The sequence below is a fragment of the Dipodomys ordii genome, unplaced genomic scaffold (genome assembly GCF_000151885.1).
Source record: "Dipodomys ordii isolate 6190 unplaced genomic scaffold, Dord_2.0 Scaffold193, whole genome shotgun sequence".
NCBI lineage: Eukaryota > Metazoa > Chordata > Mammalia > Rodentia > Heteromyidae > Dipodomys > Dipodomys ordii.
In genome coordinates, this window is record NW_012267409.1 from 1,532,428 (window position 1) to 1,554,119 (window position 21,692).

Consider the following 21,692-nt stretch of genomic DNA (forward strand, 5'->3'; position numbering starts at 1 on the left):
CTAAATAAATGCTATTTACTAGATCTATCATACCTTGTGCTGAGCATTTATTTCTTCTTTTTCTTTTTTTGTCAGTTGTGGGGCTTGAACTGTGGGCCTGGGTGCTGTCCCTGAGCTCTTTAGCTCAAGGCCCCGAGCTCTACCACTTTGAGCCACAAGCCACTTCCGATGGTTCATGGGAGATCAGAGAGAGTCTCATGAATTTTCTTTCCCTGGGCTGGCTTTGAACCATGATCCTCAGATCTCAGCCTCTTGAGTAGCTAGGATGACAGGCGTGAGCCACCAGTGCCCCGTTAGGATTTGTTGTTTCTAATGATCCCAATAACTCTGTTTATTTCTCTGTGTGTGTGTATCTCAGAACTTCACACTCTCATTTGGCTTTTTGTACTCAACCGTTTGACTCACAGTTCCACTTTTGGCTTTCAGCTGGTTAAGTGGAAATAGACTCTAGGAATTATCTGCACTGGCTGGCTTTGAACCACGATCCTCAGGTCTCAGCTTCCTGACTGAGTAACTAGCATTAACATCAGATGTGAGCCCTTGGCACTAGCCATTCATTTATTTGTGTGTTTGCTTTTCATTGTGTGCCACTCCTGGGGCTTGAACTCAGAGCCTGGGCACAGTCCTGAGCTTTTTATTTTTATTTTCTCTCTCAAAGTTAAAGCTCTATCACGTGAGCCACAGCTCCACATCTGGTTTTCTGGAAGTTAAGTGGAGATGAGTCTCATACATAGCCTTTCTTGCCTGGGTGTGGCTTTGATTGAAATCCTCTGTTCTCAACCTCCTGAATAGCTAGTATTACAGGCGTGAACCACCAGCTCCCGGCCTAAGCAAATTTCTTGAAAGGTTTTGCATCTGTCCCCATCTGCTCAACGAAATGAACCTGGACAAATACCCAGGGTAGTGTGTGGTGCACACTACCTGATTCATCGATGCTTGAGTGAGTTAACGAAGGAATTGAATTCCTGTGTCTTTATTTTGACTTGACTAGTGGACCCTAAATTCCCTTTTGATCTTTAGGACTCTAAACTCATTCTTAGCCACTAAGACCAAAGATCATGCCCACCATCAGTCTGTTCAAACATCAAAGACTGAGGAGAAAAACATTTGATTGGCCAAGTTTCTGGAACACTCCAGGAGGGCAGGGAGAAGAAGTTTTCTGCTGGGAAGACCCTTCATAAAGCCATCTGTAGCTTCCCGAGGGGGAATACACCCCTGGATTAATGAGTTTATTTGTACTTGGGAATTACTAATACAGTGAATACCAACTCGAATTTACTATTAAAAATCATCCCAGGGCATTTACGACCAAACATATCCATGTCATCCATTAGTTTGGATTGTTTGGCCTTGACTCTGCTCCCTCCGTGGGAATAATCAGATTGGAGGACAGAAACAAAACAACTTTGCATTATTTGCATTGATGGTTTCTTAACTGCGTTGGGAGGGGTGGGGAGAGAGGAGTGGAGACCTCCATTCTGAGTCACCTCCCAATCCCTTGTTTGTAAAAATAGAAGCCTGGAGAGATCTCATGACCCTGGCTTCCAGATCACTCTGTCTCTTTATTTTTTATTTATTGTCGGTCTTGGGGCTTAAACTCTGGGCCTAGGCGCTGTAGGGACAGCTCTTCAATTCAAGGAGAGTGCGCTACAATTTGAGCCACAGTGCCACTTCCAGTTTTCTGGTGGTTCATGGGAGATAAGAGTCTAACAGATGTTCCTGCTCTGGGCTGGCTTTGAACGGAGAGCCTCAGATCTCAGCCTCCTGAGTGGCTAGGACACTTTGTCTCTAAAAAAAAAACAAAACAGGGCTGGGAAGGTGGCTCAGTGGTAGAGCGCTTGCCTTGCATGCTCAAGGCCCTGGGTTCGATTCCTCAGCACCACATAAGCAAAAAGAAAAACGCCGGAAGTGGCGCTGTGGCTCAAGTGGTAGAGCACTAGCCTTGAGCTGAAGAGCTGAGGGACAGTGCCCAGGCCCAGAGTTCAGGCCCCATGATCGGACCCCAAAAAAAACAACAACAACAAAAATGGTCCAGCCAGGCCCAGTGCCTCACTCCTGTCATTCTAGTTACTCAAGAGGCTGTGATCTGAGGACCTCAGTTCAAAGCCAGCCCAGGCAGGGGAAGTTCACCAGACTCTCATCTCCAGAAGTGGAGCTGTGGCACAAGTGGTAAGAGTGCCAGAGTTGAACAACAACAACAACAAAAAGCTAAAAGTGGGGCTGGGAAGGTGGCTCAGTGGTAGAGTGTTTGCCTGGAATGCATGAGGCCCTCAGCACCACATACACAGAAAAAGCTGGAAGTGGTGCTGTGGCTCAAGTGGTAGAGTGCTCGCCTAAAGCAAAAGAAAGCTCAGGGACAGTGTCCAGGCCCCTGAGTGCAAGCCCCAGGACTGGCACAGACAGAGACAGACAGACACAGACACACACACCCTCCCTTGGAGGCCGCCCCCACAGCGCCCCTGGCGGTCGCCCCTGGAACTGCACGGGGGGTGGAAGGGAAGTGTGTGTGTGGGAACAAAGTGGGGGTGCAGGTGCCTTCTCCCATGACGTCATCCTCAGGGCCTGCCTTTCCAGACCAAAGACGTCTCAATCTATTTTTTTTTGGGGGGACGGGGGCTTGTTTGCCCCCCACTGATCCCTTCTCCCCGCAGGAAGTGGGGAGGGGAGGGAGGGAAGGCCCTGCGAGACCAGGCCCTGCGGCGCCCCCCTGGCAGCCCCGGGCTCCCGCAGGCCGGGGCCCGCGCGCCCCCTGGCGGCCTCGCGGCGCACTGCACCTGGGTGAGGCCGGGCTGGTCCCCTTCATGGGGGGGGGCTGCCCCTGGTCTGTGCGTGGGGGGGGGCAGGGGGGGTCTGGAGAGCCGGGGAGGTGCGCTGCGCCCATCAGCTTGGTCTCTGTTGGGGTTGGCACACCATGGACGGGGCGGGATGGGGTGGGGGAGGCCTCCAAGGGGCCACTTGCTCTCCTGGTCCATCTATCATCTATCCATGCGTAATCTGTCCATCACTATCTATGTAACTACGTATCTATGTGTCTGTCTGTCTGTCTGTCTGCCCATCTATCTAGGCATAATCTATCCATCACTATATCTGTCCCTCTATCCATTATCGATGGGTAATCTATGCATGACTATCTTCTATCTATCTATCCATCCATCACTATCCTCTATCCATCCATCCATCACTATATCTATCCATCCATCCGTCACTATCTATCTGTCCATCCATCCATCTATCTATCCATCCATCCATCCATCGACCACTATGTTCTATCTATCCATCCATCATCACCATCCTCTATCTATCTATCCATCCATCGCTATCTTCTATCCATACATCCATGTATCTATCCATCCATTACTATCTTCTGGGTTTTTTTTTTGTTTTTTGGTTGTGGGGCTTGAACTCTGGACCTGGGTACTGTCCCTCATCTCTTCAGCTCAAGGTGACCGCTCTACCACTTGAGCAACAGCGCTACTTCCGGTTTTCTGATGGTTTATTGGAGATAAGAGTCTCACAGACTTTCCTGCCTGAGCTGGTTTGGAACTGCAATCCTCAGATTTCTGCTTCCTGAGTAGCTAGGATGACAGGCGTGAGCCACCGGCACCTGGCTCACCCATTACTGTCTTCTATCTATCAATCCATCCACCTATCCATCCAGCACTATTATCTCTCTATCTCTCTATCTAGTCTGTCAGTCATCTTTTTCATCTACTAGCTAACCTTCCGTCATCTATTTATCTATGCCTACTCTATCCATCCACTGTCTAGCTATCTTTTCATCCATTATCCACCCATCAACCCCTGCACCATCTATTTATCCATCCATCTCTCTATCCCTCATCTTTCTGTCCATCTCTCCTTGATTGCTTCGTACGCCTCATCCATCATCTCTTCATCCATCCATCCACTCATTCATCATCTGTTTTATCTACTTATGTATTATCTCTCCATCCATCAATTATCTATCTTCCATCAACTATCAATTAATCTCATATATATGTAAATTTATTATGTTATATAATCTACAATTTATTTATTTTTGCCAGTCCTGGGGCTTGAACTCAGCGCCTGGGCACTGTCCCTGAGCTTCTTTTACTCTACCAACACTCTACCACTTGAGCTCAGTGCCACTTCTGGCTTTTTCTGTGTATGTGGTACTGAGGAATCGAACCCAGGACTTCATGCGTTCTAGGCAAGCACTCTACCACGAAGCCATAATACCAGTTCTCTATTATCTATCTATATCTATCCATTCTCTGTCCATCCATCCATAGTTTATCTAGCTTTCCATCATTTATTAATGATATATTTACATCAATCTATATTTATCATATCTATCAATCTATCTATCCTTAATCCATTTATTATTTATCTTGCCATTTATCATCTATTCATCCATCCACCCATCCATCATCTATCTGTACAGCCATCTATCTTCTATCCATCTGTCATTCATCCATCCTCTCTCCATCCATATATTCATTCATCTAACATCTGTATCCAGCTATGAACCCACCCACCCATCATTGCTATCTACTTTTTATCTTTCTGTTATCTAACTATATATCTATTGTTTATCAACTACATATAATCTATTTTAAACTCAGATTTAATAAAACACAGGAGTGTATGTAAGACATCTGAATTTTTGTTGTTGTTGGTCTTGGGGTTTGAACTCTGGGCCTGGGCGCTGTCCCTCGGCTCTTCAGCTCAAGGCTAGTGATCTACCACTAGAGCCACAGTGCCACTTCCGGCTTTTTCTGCTTATGTGGTGTTGAGGAATCGAACCCAGGGCCTCAATCATGCGAGGCAAGTGCTCTACCACTGAGCCACCCTCCCAGCCCACATGTAAATATTTTTTTTTAAATGGTGGCAAGTTTTTTCTCAGAATTCCCATCCAAAGGGGCTGGGAAGGTGGCTCAGTGGTAGAGCGCTTGCCTTGCATGCATGAGGCCCTGGGTTCGATTCTTCAGCACCACATAAGCAAAAAGAAAAAAGCCAGAAGTGGTGCTGTGGCTCAAGTGGTAGAGCGTTAGCCTTGAGCTGAAGAGCTGAGGGACAGCGCCCAGGCCCAGAGTTCAGGCCCCACAACCGGATCCAAAAAATAAAAAAAAAAAAGAATTCCCATCAGAAGTTCTCTCCTTCCCTGGTTGCTGAGAGTGTGGACTTGTTGGTTCTCCTCCCCCGATCCTGGCTGAGCCATTTTCTATGGGAAAGTTCACCCTCCTGCTCCGTCCATGTGTCCTCTGTCTCCCTCCACGACTAGAGCTAGGACAGAGATAACCCTGGGTTTTTTTTTTTTGGGGGGGAGGGGCTTTGCGGCTGAAGCAGGGGATATTTATTCCCCAAGGCTTTTATTTCCCCTTGGTGTAGCTTCATTAAGACAATCAAGGACAATTCCATGTCTTGTTTGTTTTGCAGGACTGAGGACCAAACCTGGGGCCTTGCAGGTCCAGGCAAGTGCTCTACCCTGGCTCTTAGTTGTTGTTTTTTATTTGTTTGTTTTTCTAAACAAAGTCTTGCAATTTAGGCAGGTTAGCCTCAAACTCAAGATCCCGCCCATCTTCTTTGCCTCTTGAGTGCTGGGATTGCAGGCATGCACCACCATGCCTCAAGCTTCCTTTGTATGATGAATCAATTTTCCCAGTGACTCAGTAGGGGCTGAGATCTTGTGTTCCAGACATGTCTTTGAGCTCTAAAGAACAAGGGAGAAGGCAGCACTGAGGTAGGGGAAGTGGTGGTCGATGAGGAGGGAAGCGTGGGTTTCCACACCTGCTCCGCAACTTCCTGTTGGCTGAAGTCCTTGGTTTTGTTATTGTCTGTTGTTTTCTTTGTCAGTCCTGGGGCTTGAACTCAGGGCCTGGACACTTGTCTCTTAGTTTTTTGTTTTTGTTTTTACTCAACGCTGGTTCTCTACCACTTGAGCTACAACTCTACTTCTGGCTACTTGGTAGTTAATTAGAGATAAAAGAGTTTCATGGACTTTCCTACCCCAGGCTGGCTTCAATTCTGGATCCTCACATCTCAGCCTCTTGAGATCTAGACAAGACAGCTCTGCTGGCACCTCCAAAAAAAAAAAAAACCAGTTGTTACCAGGCATCAGTGGCTCACACCTGTCATCCCAGCTACTCAGGAGGCTGAGATCTGAGGATCCCAGTTCAAAGCCAGCCTGGGCAGCAAAAGTCCGTGAGAATCTTATCTCCAATGAACCACCAGGAAACCGGAAGTGGCGCTGTGGCTCAAGTGGTAGAGCACTGGCCTTGAGCTAAAGAGCTGAGGGACAGCGCCCAGGCCCAGAGTTCAGCCCCCACGACTGGACCCCCCCCAAAAAAAAAAGAGTTCCATGGACTTTCCTGCTCGGGCTGGGTTTGAACTGGGATCCTCAGATCTCAGCCTCCTGAGTGCCTGAGTAGTTAGTCAGGTAATGAATGGTTGCCTAGTCTAGTCATTACCTACCTAGACTATGGTAGCCTCTCTGTACAACACATTACTAGTAACTATTACTATTATTATTATTAAACATAACCCCTGAACCTCTCCTCTCCTCCCGGAGGGTGTTTGGACTCTGGGATGGATGACTTTAGTTTTTTTTTTTGTCGGTCGTGGGGCTTGAACTCTGGGCCTGGGCGCTGTCCCTCAGCTCTTCAGCTCAAGGCAAGCGCTCTACCACTTTGAGCTACAGCGCCACTTCCAGTTTTGTGGTGGTTTATTGGAGATAGGAGTCTCACGGTCTCTCCTGCCCTGGTTGGCTTTGAACCGGCATCCTCAGATCTCAGCCTCCTGAGTAGCTAGGATTACAGGTGTGAGCCACCAGCGCCCGGTCCATGACTTTAGTTTTTGTGGGAACCCCCCTTTCCCTGACCCAGGCCATGCCCCTGGGTGGAGTGAGGTGGTGTGTGTGTGTGTGTGTGTGTGTGTGTGTGAATGCAGCCTGCCTGCTCACAACCCTTCTGTCACCGACTTCGGCTCTGCTCTGCCCCCTGGTGGCCAATGGTGGCACCACCTGAAATGCGGCCACTGGGCAGCCCAAGGCCCTGGGGAATGCTGGGAGAGAAGCTGATTTCTGGCTTCTCTAAGCAGCAGAACTTGAGGTGCAGGGGATTTCTCAGCGGAGGACACCCCCTTTTTCCCCTTGCAGCCAGGCTGTCCTGAGGCCCTTCTCCCCACCCCCTTGCTCAGAGCTGCACCTGCTCAGAACTGGGAGGGCCAGGCATCAGTCAGGGCTTTCTTGTGGTTGAGCCTGTCCTGGAATTCTCTTCTCTCTCATCCTGTGGCTTTTTTATTCCTTTTTCTAGGACTTGAACTCAGGGCCTGGGCAATTCTCCTTTGGCTTTTTTTTTTTTTGGCTCAAAGCTCTATCACTTGAACCACACGTCCACTTTTGACCTTTTGCTGGTTCATTGGAGACAGGTGTTTCACAGACTTTCCTACCCTGGCTGGCTTTGAACCACAATTCTCAGATCTCAGACTCCTGAGTAGCTAGGATGACAGGTGTGAGCCACTGGTCTAACATGGATTTTCTTTTTTTTTTTTTTAATTTTCTGAGCCAGGCGCCAGTGGCTCACACCTGTCATCCTAGCTACTCAGGAGGCTGAGATCTGAGGATCGCGGTTCAAAGCCAGCCTGGGCAGGAAAGTCTGTGAGATTCTTACCTCCAACGAACAACCAGAAAAACTAGAAGTGGTGCTGTGGCTCAAGTGGTAGAGCGCTTGCCTTGAGCTAAAGAGCTGAGGGACAGTGCCCAGGCCCTGAGTTCAAGCCCCATGACTGACAAACAAACAAATAATAAATTAAAAAATATATTCTGTACGTTGATAGGCTAGACTATGTGTGCAGTTGATGCCAAACTAGTTTAAAAAACAACAAAACAACAATAACAACACACCTACAACATTACCAGGCACTGGTGGCTCACATCTGTCATCCTAGCTACTCAGGAGGCTGAGATCTGAGGATCTGGTTTGAAACCAGCCTGGGTAGGAAAGTCCATGAGACTCTTATCTTCAATGAACCACCAGAAAACCGTAAGTGGAGCTGTGGCTCAAAGTAGTGGAGTGCTAACCTTGAGCAAAAAGAGCTCAGGGACAATGCCCACCATAAGTTCAAGCCCCAGGACTGGCACACACAAACACACACACACACACAAACACACACACACACACACACACACACAGAGTCACAATAAAGCCAGGTTGACAGGGTTTGGTTTAGGTTTCAGACAAAACTGAAATACCCTGCAATATCTTCTTCCTCTCCCATCACCTTTGGTAGGCTTTGGTCCTATATTTCCAGAGACCTGTGAACTTCCTTTCACCAAGCAGATATAGGCCTCCAGTGCCCTTGGAGGGGATGCTGTCTGAATGGCAGGCACCATGACAGCCCTGTTGTGGAGCTGAGGTCCATGCACTGAGGGCTTAGGTGAGCTCCAGGCACCCAGTTCTTCTTCCAGCTGTGGGGATATCTGTACCAGGGTAGGGCGGGGCAGGTCCCTGGAGTGTCAGGGCACAAAGGAGGGTCAGCTGCGTCCCGTTAGCAGGGACAGACTCTTGCACGGAGCTGGCGTTATAATGGAGACCATGCTGGCCCTAATGGAAAGCAGCCGTTGGGCCCTGGCTGAGCCCCCTTCCCACGGGGCCTTGAGCGGCCGAGATAAAACGGAAGAGCCAAGAGAGGCGCTTTGATTCCAATACGAAACAAATTATTCCTCCCGGAATGGAACAAACTCAGTCAGAGCGGAATCTCACGGCCGTCATTCTTGCCCGCAGAAACTACCCGCCCGAGGACCCCGGGGACTGCTGGCCTTCTACGCTTGGAGGGGCCTCTGCCTTGGGGTGCTAGCCATGGTCACCCCCAAATCTCACTCCCCCAAGCCAGTGTGATTTCCCAAGAAGGATGGGGTATGGTGGAACCTGAGATTGCACTTTGTAGATGGCATCGGTGGCTCACGCCTGTCATCCTAGCTACTCAGGAGGCTGAGATCTGAGGATCAAGGTTCAAAGCCAGCCCGGGCAGGAAACTTGGAGGGTCTCTTATCTCCAGTGAACTACCAAAAAACCAGAAGTGGAGCTGTGGCTCCATTCCACATTGTAGAGCACCAGCCTTGAACACAAAAGCTCAGGGACAGCATCCAGGCCCAGAGTTTAAGCTCTAAGATTGGCGTGTGCGTGCGCGCACACACACACACACACACACACACACACACACAATGTGCATTTTGCAGGTGAACACTGCTGATGACTGGTCCAGGGACAGTCTTTAAAAAGTCACCTGACATCCAGGCACTGGTAGTTCATTCCTGTCATCCTAGCTACTCAGGAGGCTGAGATCTGAGGATCGTGGTTCAAAGCCAGCCTGGGGCAGGAAAGTCCGTGAGACTCTTTGTCGCCAATGAACCACTAGAAAACCAGAAGTGGCGCTGTGGCTCAAGTGATAGAGCACTCACCTTGAGCTGAAGAGCTGAGGGACAGCGTTCAGGCCGTGAGTTCAAGACCCATGACTGATAATAGCAATAAAAAAGTCATCTGACATACAACACAGGGCTAACAAGGCCTCTGGCCTCCCATCCTGGCCCTGGTGTTCAGATGGCCGAGAACTTGGAGAGGAAGGTGTCTGTGGGGCCCCCGCTAGCTAGTAAGATGCATCCACTGATGATCTGCCTAGATTCCCTGCTTTCCTTGGAGTTTATTTATTTTGGGGGGGCGGGCTAGGGGGATGTACCCTGAGTCTTACACATGGTACACAAGGATTCTACCAGTGGAGCTACACCTGTCCACCTCTTTCCCCTCTCCAGCTAGTTTCTGAAAGCTGTTGTTTTATTGTTGGTTTTGTGTGTGTGTGTGTGTGTGTGTGTGAGAGAGAGTCGTGGGGCTTGAATTCAGGGCCTGGGCACTGTCCCTGAGCTTCTTTTGCTCAAGGCTAGCACTCTACCCCTTGGGCCACAGTGCCACTTCCGGCTTTTTCTGCTTATGGGGTACTGAGGAATCGAACCGAGGGCCTCATGCATGCGAGGCAAGCACTCTACCACTGAGGCACCTTCCCAGCCCCTTAGTTTTGTTTTTTTGTGTGACAGTCTTTCTATGTAGCCCAGGCTGGCCTTGAACTCAAGACCTTCCTGCCTCTGTTTCCCAAGTGCTGAGATTATATAGCTGGTGTTTCTATTATCTATAAATTCTAGAAGAAGGATTCCTTCCCTCCCCCCACTCTGTTTTGTTTTTGTTTTTTTTTTTATAATACTGGGATTTAAATCACACTTGTTAGACAGGTACTCTACCATTTGAACAAGACCTCTAGCTTTTTTTTTTAGCTTTAGCTATTTTATTATTATTTTTTTAGCTATTATTTTAATGAGTTAAGAGTCTCATGGTCTTTCCTGCCTGGGGCTGGTTTTGAACCCAGATCCTCCAATCTCAGCCTCTCTTAAATGGCTAGGATTCTAGGCATGAGCCACTGGAGTCTGGCAAGAGAAATGGAGTTTGAAATCCTTTCGTTTTTGCCTGAGAGATGAACAAAAGCTTTGTCTGTGAACGTACCCATCAAAGCCTAGCGAAATTCAGGCTTGTTGGAGGGCCTCAACCGTGGATGGCAAAGGAAACTTTCCCATTTGGCAGCTTTGGCTGCCTTCTGAGCTTGCGTGTGTATGTATGTGTGTGTGTGCGCACACACACACACACATGCACGTGCGTGTCTAAAGCAGCAAATGTAACTTTTATTTTAGGAACAAAAAATATCATCTCTTGACCCAACAATAGCCGGATTCCTCCTGAACGCAGGCCTTGCAGATTTTCCTGTTTTAACTGTTGTGGTTTAAACAGCCTGAGCCCAGGAGAGGGGGGGCAGTGGTGGTGGTAGTGGTGCTGATTGTCTCTACCTTTGGAGGCCTAGAGCAGAGCCCTGATAACCTGGACCAGGCTCGATGCCAGGAGGCTTGTGTGGGAATGATTAAGGTCAGGAGTTGAGGTAGAGGGTCACTTCAGCAGCCCCCGCCCCCTCCCAGACCAGCCACCGCCAGCCACTGTGTAGAGGTAGACAGACCTCCATGGCTGGTGCATGGAAGCTTTCTTTGTTCAGACGCTGGGTGGAGTGTGAACTTGAATACGTACCAAAACATTTAAAAAAAACAACAAAAGAGCTTGATGTGGAAGGCCTGATCTCAGCTGCACAATTCAGGTCAGAGAAGAGGAACCAACTCCTTCCGGGTCACGGCGAAGGCACTGTCAATCTCTTCCACATCGCTAGGAGGGCTGGCGCACAGCAAACCCAGGACAGGGGCTGCATTTGGCTTGCCAAGGTACTGACATGGCAGATCTTCAGGTATAATGTTGATTGGTCCTAGGCTGTGTGTGTGTGTGTGTGTGTGTGTGTGTGTGTGTGTGTGTGCGTGCGTGCGTGCGTGGTCCTAGGGCTTGACCTCAGGGCCTAGGCATTGTCCCTTAGCTTATTTATTTTGCTCAAGACTGGTGCTCTACCACTTGAACCACAGTGCCACTTCCAGCTGTTTTTTTTTTTGGGGGGGGGTGGTGGTGGTTCATTGAACAGAAAAGTCTCGCAGACTTTTCTGCCCAGGCTGGCTTGGAACCCCAATCCTGATCCTCAGATCTCAGCCTCCTGGGCTGTGAAGGACTACAGGCGTCAGCCAAGAAGCCCTGCCGTCAGGTAGGGTTTACAGATGACTCTGGTCTGGCTCTTGGTCACAAACCTGGACCCCAATCAACACTGAGGTAGCTGAGAGCAAAGGGGTCTGAACACAGAGTGGAGACTCCCCCTCCCCTCCATCTTCCCTCAGCCAGTGGCAGCCTTCTGTGGGAGCAGGTGTGATTGTCCAGGGATCCCCAAGATTGGGGCAAGGAGAGGTGGTGATGCTGAACACTGCCACCTGGGGCAGCCCCCCACCCCCACACTCTACACAGTCATACATGTTATTCTGCAATAGATCACAAAGGTACAGAAACATTTCTAAGGATATTCCTGCCTGGTGTTGGTGGCTCACACCTGTCATCCTAGCTACTCAGGAGGCTGAGATCTGAGGACTATAGTTTGTAGCCAGCCAGGTCAGAAAAGGTCTGTGGGGGCTAGGAATGTGGCTCAGTGGTAGAGCGCTCGCCTAGCATGCATGAAGCCCTAGGTTTGATTCCTCAGTACCACATAACACAGGAAAAGCCGGAAGTGGCACTGTGGCTCAAGCAGTAGAATGCTAGCCTTGAGCAAAAGAAAATCAGAGACAGTGCCCAGGCCCTGAGATCAAGCCCCAGGACTGGCAAAAAAAAAAAGTCTGCGAGACTCTTGTCTCCAATGGTCCTTCTTTCTGATGGAAGCCTAGAATTCCATTGTGAATATATACCATCTCCCCTTGATCCATTCATCTACTGAGGGGCATCTGGGTTGGTTCCATATCTTACCTATGGTAAATAATGCTGCAGTGAACATAGTTGTGCTGGTGGCTTTAGTGTGGCCTTGTTTGGCTAAATGCGCGGGAATGGAAAGCTCTCTATGTTTAGTCTTTTGAGGAACCTCCAGACTACTTTGCAGATTGGTTGAACCAGTTTACATTCCCACCACCAACGGAGTGTAGTAGCATTCCCTTTTGGCCACATCTCTTCTTATCTCCAATTAACCACACATGGTGTTGTGGCTCAGGGAGTAGAGCACCAGCTTTGAGGGGAAAAAAGCAAGGAGACAGTGACCAGGCCCTGAGTTCAAGCCCTAGTGCTCTCTCTCTGTCTGTCTGTCTGTCTCCAGGTGATTGTCCTGGAAGGTACAAGTAGGAGGGTAGATACCCCTAACTAGGGGTTCCAGCTCAGTACTGGGGAGTTAGTGCTGGAAGCTCTGGAGTCTCTCAGGGGCATTAGAGCTCAGAACCTCGGTTCTGGTCTGGCAGGACTTAGGGTCCTTGGGTTCCTGGCTTTGACTAACTGGCTTTCAGACCTGTCCCCCCTCACAGGCTTTGGGGGGGTCCCCCTTAGCCATGGGTCACAGCCCTACAGTCACGGAAGAGCTGACCGGTACTCTGGCTAGATCTGAAGTGCCCAGCCCCCGAGAATGAATTTGCAAATGAACCCTGTTTGAGTCACAATGGGCCTCCTGGGCAGCTGGGGTGGAGAAGAGGGGGGTGGGGTACGCTCCATCCTAGGGGACTCCTTTTAGAGCTCAGTCCCAGGGCAGATTCGTCAACTGACAACTGCCTGGAAAGGGCTGGAGGCTGAGATCGGAGGATCAAAAGCAGCCTGAAGTCCATCAGACTCTTATCTCCCACGAGTGAACAACCACAGCAACAAAGCTGGAAGTGGTACTGTGGTTCGAGTGGGAAAGCAAAAAGAAGCTCAGGGATGCAAGCCCCAGGGCCCAGCGCAAACACACACACACACACCCAGTGTAAGGCCTGTGTCCTTGTAAGGTACGATTTGTAAATGTCATTCACATGTCAGTGTGCACACCAGCCAGCCATGGTACACACATGACAAAGGCACTCATGCATGTCCACGCACGCATACACACACACACACACACACACACACACACACACACACACCCCTGCAGTCCTGTGCATACCCAACCCAGATTCCACACGTGCATTGTAGACCGAGTTCTACCCAGCCTTTGGCTGGCGCTGGGTCAGCGGCTACAGGGGAAGTGGATTCGAGGGTGTAGCTCTGGGGGTGCGGAAAAGGCCGGATCCGGGTCTTTAGGTCAGCGCCTGGATCCTTTATCTTTCATCTGCGGGTGGGGGGTGGCAGTGGGCACCTCCAGTTTCGGGAGGGGGGGGCAAGCGACCCCAGTGCTGGTTGCCTGGGGAGGGGGAGCAGCCAATAGGAAATGGAGAGGGTGAGAAGCCACGCGGGCCTCGGGGGGTTTATACACCACATAGGCCTGGAGGGGCAGGGTGCCTATGTAATTCTGGGGTGCTTTGGGGGGACTACAGCTCTGGCTAGGAAGATATATACTGGAAGGTCTAGGAAACCCGAGAGGTGTTTCCCTCCCCAGATCTCCTTTTCCTTGGAAGGGATTCTTGTCTGCCTGCATTCACTTTACCCAGGTGCAACTGGGGGACAATTTTTTTTTGGGGGGGGCTGTCCCAGGCCCACTCTCTACAAAAGGTTTTTAAATCCCATGTCTGAGCCGGGATCACTGGCTCTCCCGCCTGTCATCCTAGCTACTCAGGAGGCTGAGATCTGAGGATTATAGTTTGAAGCCAGTCTGGGGGTGGGGGCGTTGGGGGCAGGTGGGAGAGGGGGACGAAGGGAAATCTAGGAGACTCTGATCTCCAATGAATCGCCCAAAGCTGGTAGGGGAGGTATGGTTCAAGTGGTAGAACCACCCACCCCGACTTAAGGAAAAAGAAGAAAAACTTTGGGCTTTACAAACTCTCCTCTGCCTTTTCTGCAGATTTTCTGCAGGTACCCGCAAGGGTGGCGCGTGTTTGAGGAGGCCTGGCCCGGAATGATCCGATCCACAAGGCACAGAAGCATCCACTGGGACAGAGTTCAAATCCCACCCATTCAGCCCAGCGGGTTAGCAACACGACAGTGTCAGAAAAAAATAAAATAAGAAGTTTAGCCTGACTCGGTTTGTGAGGACAGTGTGTGTGTGTGTGTGTGGGGAGTCTCTACTCCTCACCCTCTCTGGAGTTTTTCAATAGAAAAACAAAACACCCCACCACCGACAACAACCAAAAGAATTGAGTGGCAGAACTCAGGGAGGGGTGGTGTGTGAGGGGAAAATGGAAATTCCTCAACTCAAGGCCGGAGCGCTACAGATCTCCCCGATCCTGCCTGGTTTGGGGTGAACGCTGCCTCCTTCCCCTCCCTCCCCGTTCCTTCCCTGGGTCTCCCAGGCACTGACCCCTGTGGTCAGCGGTCAGCTGTCCTGGGGGCTTCAGGAAAGAAGACAAAGACTCAGTGTCACCACGGGCAAAGGCTTGGTTTCCTGGTTCTTAGCTCGTCTTTACAGTCTTTGGTGATTGTAGGGGAGGGGGGGAATAGCTTTTTTTTTTTTTTTGGTCTAAATATGTGTCAAATTTCCTTCTCTCCCCCGCCCCTCCTCGAAACCTACCAGAAAATAAGAGCAAAGAGCAGAAATGAAAGTTTCCTGGGGGGAAATCACGATTTTTTTTTTTTGCTTTTTTTTTTTTTTCCTGCCTACCTTGGTCAACCACTTTTTTTGTTTTGTTTTGTTTTTTGGGTTTTTTTTGCTTTCTTTTCTTTTTCTTTTACACAGAGCAAGAACCCCAGGCGGGGAGGGGGAGGAGGTTTTTGTTTTATTCCATTGAATACAACTATTCATGCTAGAGGAGACTGGGCAGGCTAGCATCTGAACGTGGGGGGGGGAGGCATCAGAGCTGGTCTCCCTATGGGAATGGGGTACAGAGAGAAGCAGGGAGAATCTTGGGGTCACAGTCCAGGGAGATTAGAGACTTTGGGAGGTGCTTCCTTTCCCAGGCCCTCCATACAGACCACCCGAAGTTTCTTCCCCTCGCCCCTGATTTGTTGCTGCTGCTGTTGTTCGGGGCTGAAATGCGGGGTTCAGCAGGCGTCTGGGAATCCGAGTGAGAATCTGCACCCGCATTGACACCCCACAGGCCTGTGACAGGTCTAGTACACCCTGGGTCATCTTCCTGCCCTGCCCTGCCCTCCTCTGCCCGCCACACCCAAGGCCGGGGCCTCTGTAGGCTGAAGCTCGGCTCAACCCGCTTCCTGCGTTTGCCCCTCAGGTTTCCCGATTCTCCACAAAGGCGAGGAGGGGGGAGCGCGGTGCCTGCCCCCAGCTGACCTCCCTGGCCACCTCCCCTTGGGTGGCTACCTTCTGCTCTTTTGAAAAAAAAAAAGATAAAATAAAAGGAAAGGAAAGACAAATGTAAACACGATCGCATCCTGGAGGGTGGCCACGGAAGACCTCTGGGTCTCTTGCCCTTGGGGGGGTGTGCAGCCAGACCTTTCTCTCCAAAGAAAGCCAGCAAGGCCTGCATGGTGAAGTACAGGGCAGCTCATGGGGTTCACTTCGGTGCCCCTGGGAGTAAAGATGTTTATTGGGAAGGGCAATAGGATACTCCTCCTTCTGCCGACAACTGTGTAGGATGAACGCAGTCTCCCCTGTGCCTGGATCCTGGTAAGGTTGTCTGGGATCTTGGGGTGCTCAGAGGAGGCTTGGGTAAGGGAAGCTGTTTGGACTCTTCCGAAGTTATTACTAAAGGCTTCCCTCCCCTTCCCTTCCTTTCCCTTCCCTTTCTGTCCCTTTTCTCTCCCTCCCTCTCTCCCTCCCTCCTGTCTTTGCTTAATGGGACAACATCATCAAGCATCTACTTTCAATGAGAATATTCAAATATTTTTGACACCTCTGAGATATATGCTATCATCTGTACTTTATTGATGAGAAAAGGGAAATCTGAAACGTGGATGTTCTGCTTAGGGTTACAGACCGAGCCCCTGTATCTTTCTCACCCGGCTCTGGCCTGCTCCTTGGGGTGACAGGGCCCCAAAATCAAGTCCATCATCAAATCAGAGCCGCGTTGTCACCGGTGGTTCACGCCTGTAATCCAAGCTCCTTCTACTCCGGAGGTTGAGATCTGAGGATTGTGGTCCAAGTACAGCCCAGGCAGGAAAACCTCTGTGACTCTTATTCCCAATTAATCAGAAAAATTAAGATAAAAAACCAGAAGTGGAGCTGTGGCTCAAGTGGTAAAACACCAGTCTTGAGCCAAAGGAGCTCAGGGACAGTGGGAAGTCTGAGTTTAGACCTCAGTTCCTGGCACCACACCACACCACAAAACAAAACACCAAGAAAAAAAATTGTTTTAAAAAGACTTGGGTTTGAGAACACACACATTTCTGGTTATCCCCAAGGCAGAGCTGAGAGCGTCTATGTCCTAGACCAGAATCTCCGGGACCTCCATCACGGAGGACTGAGGCCTGGGCTTCTGGTCTCAATTCTCCTTGTTGCCCCCAAAGGCACCTGGGGCCCCACAAAGTGAGGGGCAAAGACAACAGGGCAGGTCCCTGGGCCACTCCCACGGTAGACAAGCGAAGTCGAGACCTTGCAGGGGCTCTTGGGCTTGGAAAATTAAAAAAAAAAATCTAGCCTAGGATCCATTCCTGGAGACCAGGGATTTGCATGCTCCAGGGGGGTCTCCAGAGCTCAGTCTTAGAAAGTTTCCCGGTCCACGGTCTCTTGCCCCCCAATTTCCACCCACCACCAGGGGGCTCCACATACCCTATCTTTCTGTCTTGGGTAAAAGGTTGGGTGCACCTAACCTCTGGTGAAAGATTTTTCTTTTTTAATTTCTTGCCAGTCAAACCTGGGGTGAGGAGCCCAGGTTACTCTTCGTGAGTGTGTGGGAGCTCTGGACAGTTTTGGGGAGCCATCCTACAGCTCCCTAAGTTCCATTCCTTTCTTTTCTTAGTCTAGTCCCATCTGAGAACCATGTATCTCTCTCCCAACCCACTTATGTTGGGCCATTTTAGGGGATGTGGGAGTAAAGAACTTGTATTTACGCGCGAAGGGAGGCCGGGCGCTGGTGGCTCGCGCCTGTCATCCTAGCTACTCAGGAGGCTGAGATCTGAGGATCAAGGGTTCCAAGCCAGCCTGGGCAGGAAAGTCCTGAGATTCTTATCTCCAATGAAAGATCAAAAAGCTGGAGGTGGAGGAATTGTGGTTACAAGGGGTAGAGCGCTAGCTTTGAGCAAAAAAAACCAAACAACAACAACCCCCCCCCAAAAAACCCTCAGGAACAGTGCCCAGGATTGGCACACACACCACCAAAAAATCCCCCCACAAGGGGCTCAATGCACCAGTGGTTACGGAGAAGATATTTGTACACACATGCACGCACGCATACACACATACATCTTTCAACTCTTGTATAGCCACTCATTACCCAGGACTTCAGAAATCAGCATTTGTACCGAATTCTATTCACCATGTATTTACGTATACAATCACTCACACACACACACACACACACACACACACACACACACACACACGGCCTGCTGGCCATCCAAAGGTGGACTGTATCTGTTAAAGTATGAACACTAGCAGGTCAGGAACTCTCTTTAACTAACTTTTGTTCTCACGGAGGAAAATGTCTAACTCAGCTTCTTCGATTGAAGCGCATCGAGGGAGAGGAAAGACGGGCAGGCGGGAGACGTGAAGAAAGTCTGCTCTCGCTTCAAACCGCAGTGGAGGGGAAGAAAGGGCCAAGATTCAGAGCTTTCTGAAAGTGCTGTTAGGCTCTGCTCCCTCCTCGATCCCTTCGAACACTTCACCCCAGCGATCCCTTCAGTTCACCCCCTAACTTGGTGGGGAGCTTTCCTGCCTTGGCTCAGAGTCCGGCTTAGCCCATTTCCCCATTTGCAGGAGGAGGGCAACCACCTGCCCACCAGAGAGAGGCTTAGGCTCCGAGGCTGTCCTGACCGGCCTCTTTCATTAGGCATGACAGCTGTAGGGGTAGTACGGACAGACAGACAGACAGACAGACAGACAGACAGCCCCGGAATGGCGGCAACAGGGAGCCTCTGGCCGGTGAAGGACAAGTTGTGTTTTGAACCCGCAAGGTGGGAATATATATAGGACTGTTCGCACACCACGAGGTGGAGGTGTGACTTCACCGTGGTCTAGGAGACACCCCTACATGTCACCCATGTGGTGTTTACAATCCCCCCCCAGTAGGTGCCTTCTGTGCAGGTGAATCTCTCTCTCTCTCTCTCTCTCTCTCTCTCTCTCTCTCTCTCTCTCTCTCACACACACACACCCCTAGCCTGTCACCTGGTCAGGGCATGAATGCACGCATGCATTTGCAGTGGGGCACAGGCTATACACAACCACAGAAAGCAGGAGCCAGCCGGCCAGCTCACACCACCCAGCATGGCTCTCTCTTAACTCCCGGTGTTACCCAGACTCTGGAACAGCAGGGGGTCCCTGAAACACCCTCACAGCAGGCCACACCAGCTTCTTAAACTGTCAGCCCCAACAGAACCTCGGTTCCTAGTCTGGTAATCCAAGCCTTCTACCCAGAAGGCTTCAGTCCCCGTTTCAGCCAGGCAATCAAACACTACCTGTAAGTCTCTACGGTGGCCAGAACGAAGACAGAGTCCTGGGGCAGCGAATCAACCTGATACTCCCACAGCCTGAACCTCGGTGGGCTAATCTGACAGTTTAAATCCTTGTGGGTTACCCCTGTTTCCAGCTCAGGTTAACCACCTTTGCTACAGAGACCAGGCCGAGGAGGAGGAGGAGGAGGAGGAGGAGGAGGAGGAGGAAGGTGGTAGAACAGAGGATCTGATTGCTGTTATGTTCCAGGGACAACGTGATAGACCATACCTGTCATCCTATCCAAAAATTAAAAAAAAAAAACATGAAGGCAGGCATTCATCTGTACCCCCCACCCCCGGCGGCAGAGGGAAATTTAGGCTACAAATGAGTCAAATACTTTATGTGCAGACAGTGAAGCCTGGTTCTTAATTTGTTATTTGAAGATCGATCGCAGTCCCGGAAGAGAAAGACCCAGGATTTGATTTCTGGAGTCCCATAGTCTCATGCGGTTCTCCTCTGAAACCCTCAACATGGATGACTTCTGACGATTAAAAAAGAAGAACAAGAATCAAGCAATGGGTCATTCCTCCAAGAAACTAGGAGCTTGCACCGAGAATAATGCCCTCAAAGCTGTGATACTAGGGTGAAACGAAACGAAACAAAACCCTTAAAAGTATGTAAGCAATAATAATAATAATAATAATAATAATAATAATAATACAGCCCTTATGCCTAGGAGGAGGCAGACTCTAAATGGGTGCGGGGAGGGGGGTGGCAGGGAGGAATAGACACCCTTAGCTATCCAACGACAGCAGACAAAAAGGCTGCTGAGGTCAAACAGCTTCCACACCACGAGCATTAACACCGAAAACAGTCTAAGAAAACAAAGCACCAACTGCAAAAGCCAGCCACCTTTAAGAGTCTCTCATTCCTGCAGAGGGTGAGGAGGGGAGGGAGAAAGAGACCGAGAGAGAGAGAGAGAGAGAGAGAGAGAGAGAGAGAGAGAGAGAGAGAGAGAAGAACGTTTTTGCTTTTATGTAGCTGCTGAAGTAGGGCGCAAGGGAAATAATGCTAAGTCCCCGTGTCAAAAGAAAAACCATCGAAAATTTATTCAGGAATCGACAAGGCATACACGCGCGCGTGCACTCACGCACAAGTTAAGACAAAAGTGCTGTCTAGAAAATTTGGTCCCTTAAAACAAAACACACATACAGGACAACAACCAGGTCAAAGGCTTTTCAGGACCGTGAGCTCCCTGCCACACACACACACACACAAACACAGAAAAGCTTGTCTGGGCTGGACAGGGAGACACGAAGTTTCACATTTCTTCTTCCCTGGGTGCAGGGGAGGGAAAAGAAGACCTTGGGAAAAGAAAAGAAAAAGAAAATCGAGGAGGATTTTTCCTGCCCTGTTTTGTTTTTTGTTTTTGGTGAGCCGGCCAGGCATGGGGGCTGGCATCGGAGGAGATGGAGGAAGGAAAATCTTCCTTTTACTTCTAATGTTATTTTATTTTATTTTTCAGAGAAGGAGAGAATCAACTTCCCCTGGGTTCGATCGACAGACAAACAACCCCCCCCCAAAACCAAAAAACCAACCCAAGAAAACCACACCAGACCTCCTTCTGCACAGCTCTCCTGGTCTCACCTCCCCAACACAGCTCTCTCGGAAGGCCTGATTTTTGGGGGGAGCCTGGTGGGAGGTGGTGGTGGTGGGAGAAATTCTACTGCATTTTCTATCTCAGAAGAGAAACTGAGGAACGAACACGATGCGAAAAGAAAAGAAAAAAAAAAAGCTTCTTTCTCCATGGAACGAACACCACAATCACCGCCAGGCCAAGCCAAAGGTGTGGGGGGTACCCCAAAACCAAAAACCTTACCAGTTTCTTTCTTTTTCCTTTTTCTTCCCCCTCCCCGGTGAATATTTTTTTTCCTCCTTAGAAATAGATATACATTTTTAGTAGTATCTTTTAAAAAGTCTCACCGATTTCTCTCTTTCTCCTTTTTTCCCCTTTAGCAAGACTCCAGTCGCCAGAGTCTGGAGATGTCCACAGCGCAGAGAACTCCAAGGCCCCCTTTTTGTTTTTTTGGGGGGAAGAGAGGGGGAGCAATGGGCTTTCGAGGTCCGGGATGATGGGGTGCTGGTGATGATGGTGATGATGATGATGATGGTGGCGGGGTCTGCGGCGGGGAGAGTGGGGGGTGTGTTCCCCGGGTTGGACACCTTTCCATCACCAGGGGCGACTTCTGAACCCCCACACCCCGAGGCCGTCGGGCCCGCGCGCACCCCCTCCCCGGAGTGGGGTGGGGTGGAGTGGGGGGGGGGAGACCGGGTTCGGGCAGAGCGCGGGAAACCGAGAGTCCAGCCGGAGTGCGCGTGCGTGCGTGCGTGCGTGCGCGGCGTCTCCACGGCCCGGCTCGTCCGTGCTCCTCTCTCTTCTCTTTTCTCCTGGGTGACTGTGTTTTGAGGGGAGGTGTGAGTGTGTGTGTGGTGGGGTTGGGGACTCGGATCGTGCATCCGGGTCCCGCCGGCGGTAGACGACCGACGAAGACGACGAGGCCTAGGTAGACGGGACGCGCGCGCGCGCGTGTGCGCCGGTGGGGCGCGGGGCTTGGCGACCTGGGCCGGTGGAGCAGCGCGCGGGGCACCGGAGATCGGGGTGGTGGTGGTGG

At 50.3% G+C, this 21,692-nt stretch overlaps 1 protein-coding gene across 1 annotated transcript in view; it reads right to left on the reverse strand.

The window, feature by feature from the left end:
- Nucleotides 1-6,953: 6,953 nt before the first annotated feature.
- The window catches only part of Foxl2 (forkhead box L2), a 52,553-nt gene continuing 37,814 nt past the window's right edge, over nucleotides 6,954-21,692 (reverse strand). Inside the window, exons 4-5 of the mRNA XM_013034670.1 lie at nucleotides 8,315-8,489; nucleotides 6,954-7,085 (exon numbers count right to left, since the gene is read on the reverse strand). Of these exons, the coding sequence (XP_012890124.1) occupies nucleotides 6,954-7,085; nucleotides 8,315-8,489 (307 nt within the window). The remainder of the gene's footprint in view (nucleotides 7,086-8,314; nucleotides 8,490-21,692) is intronic.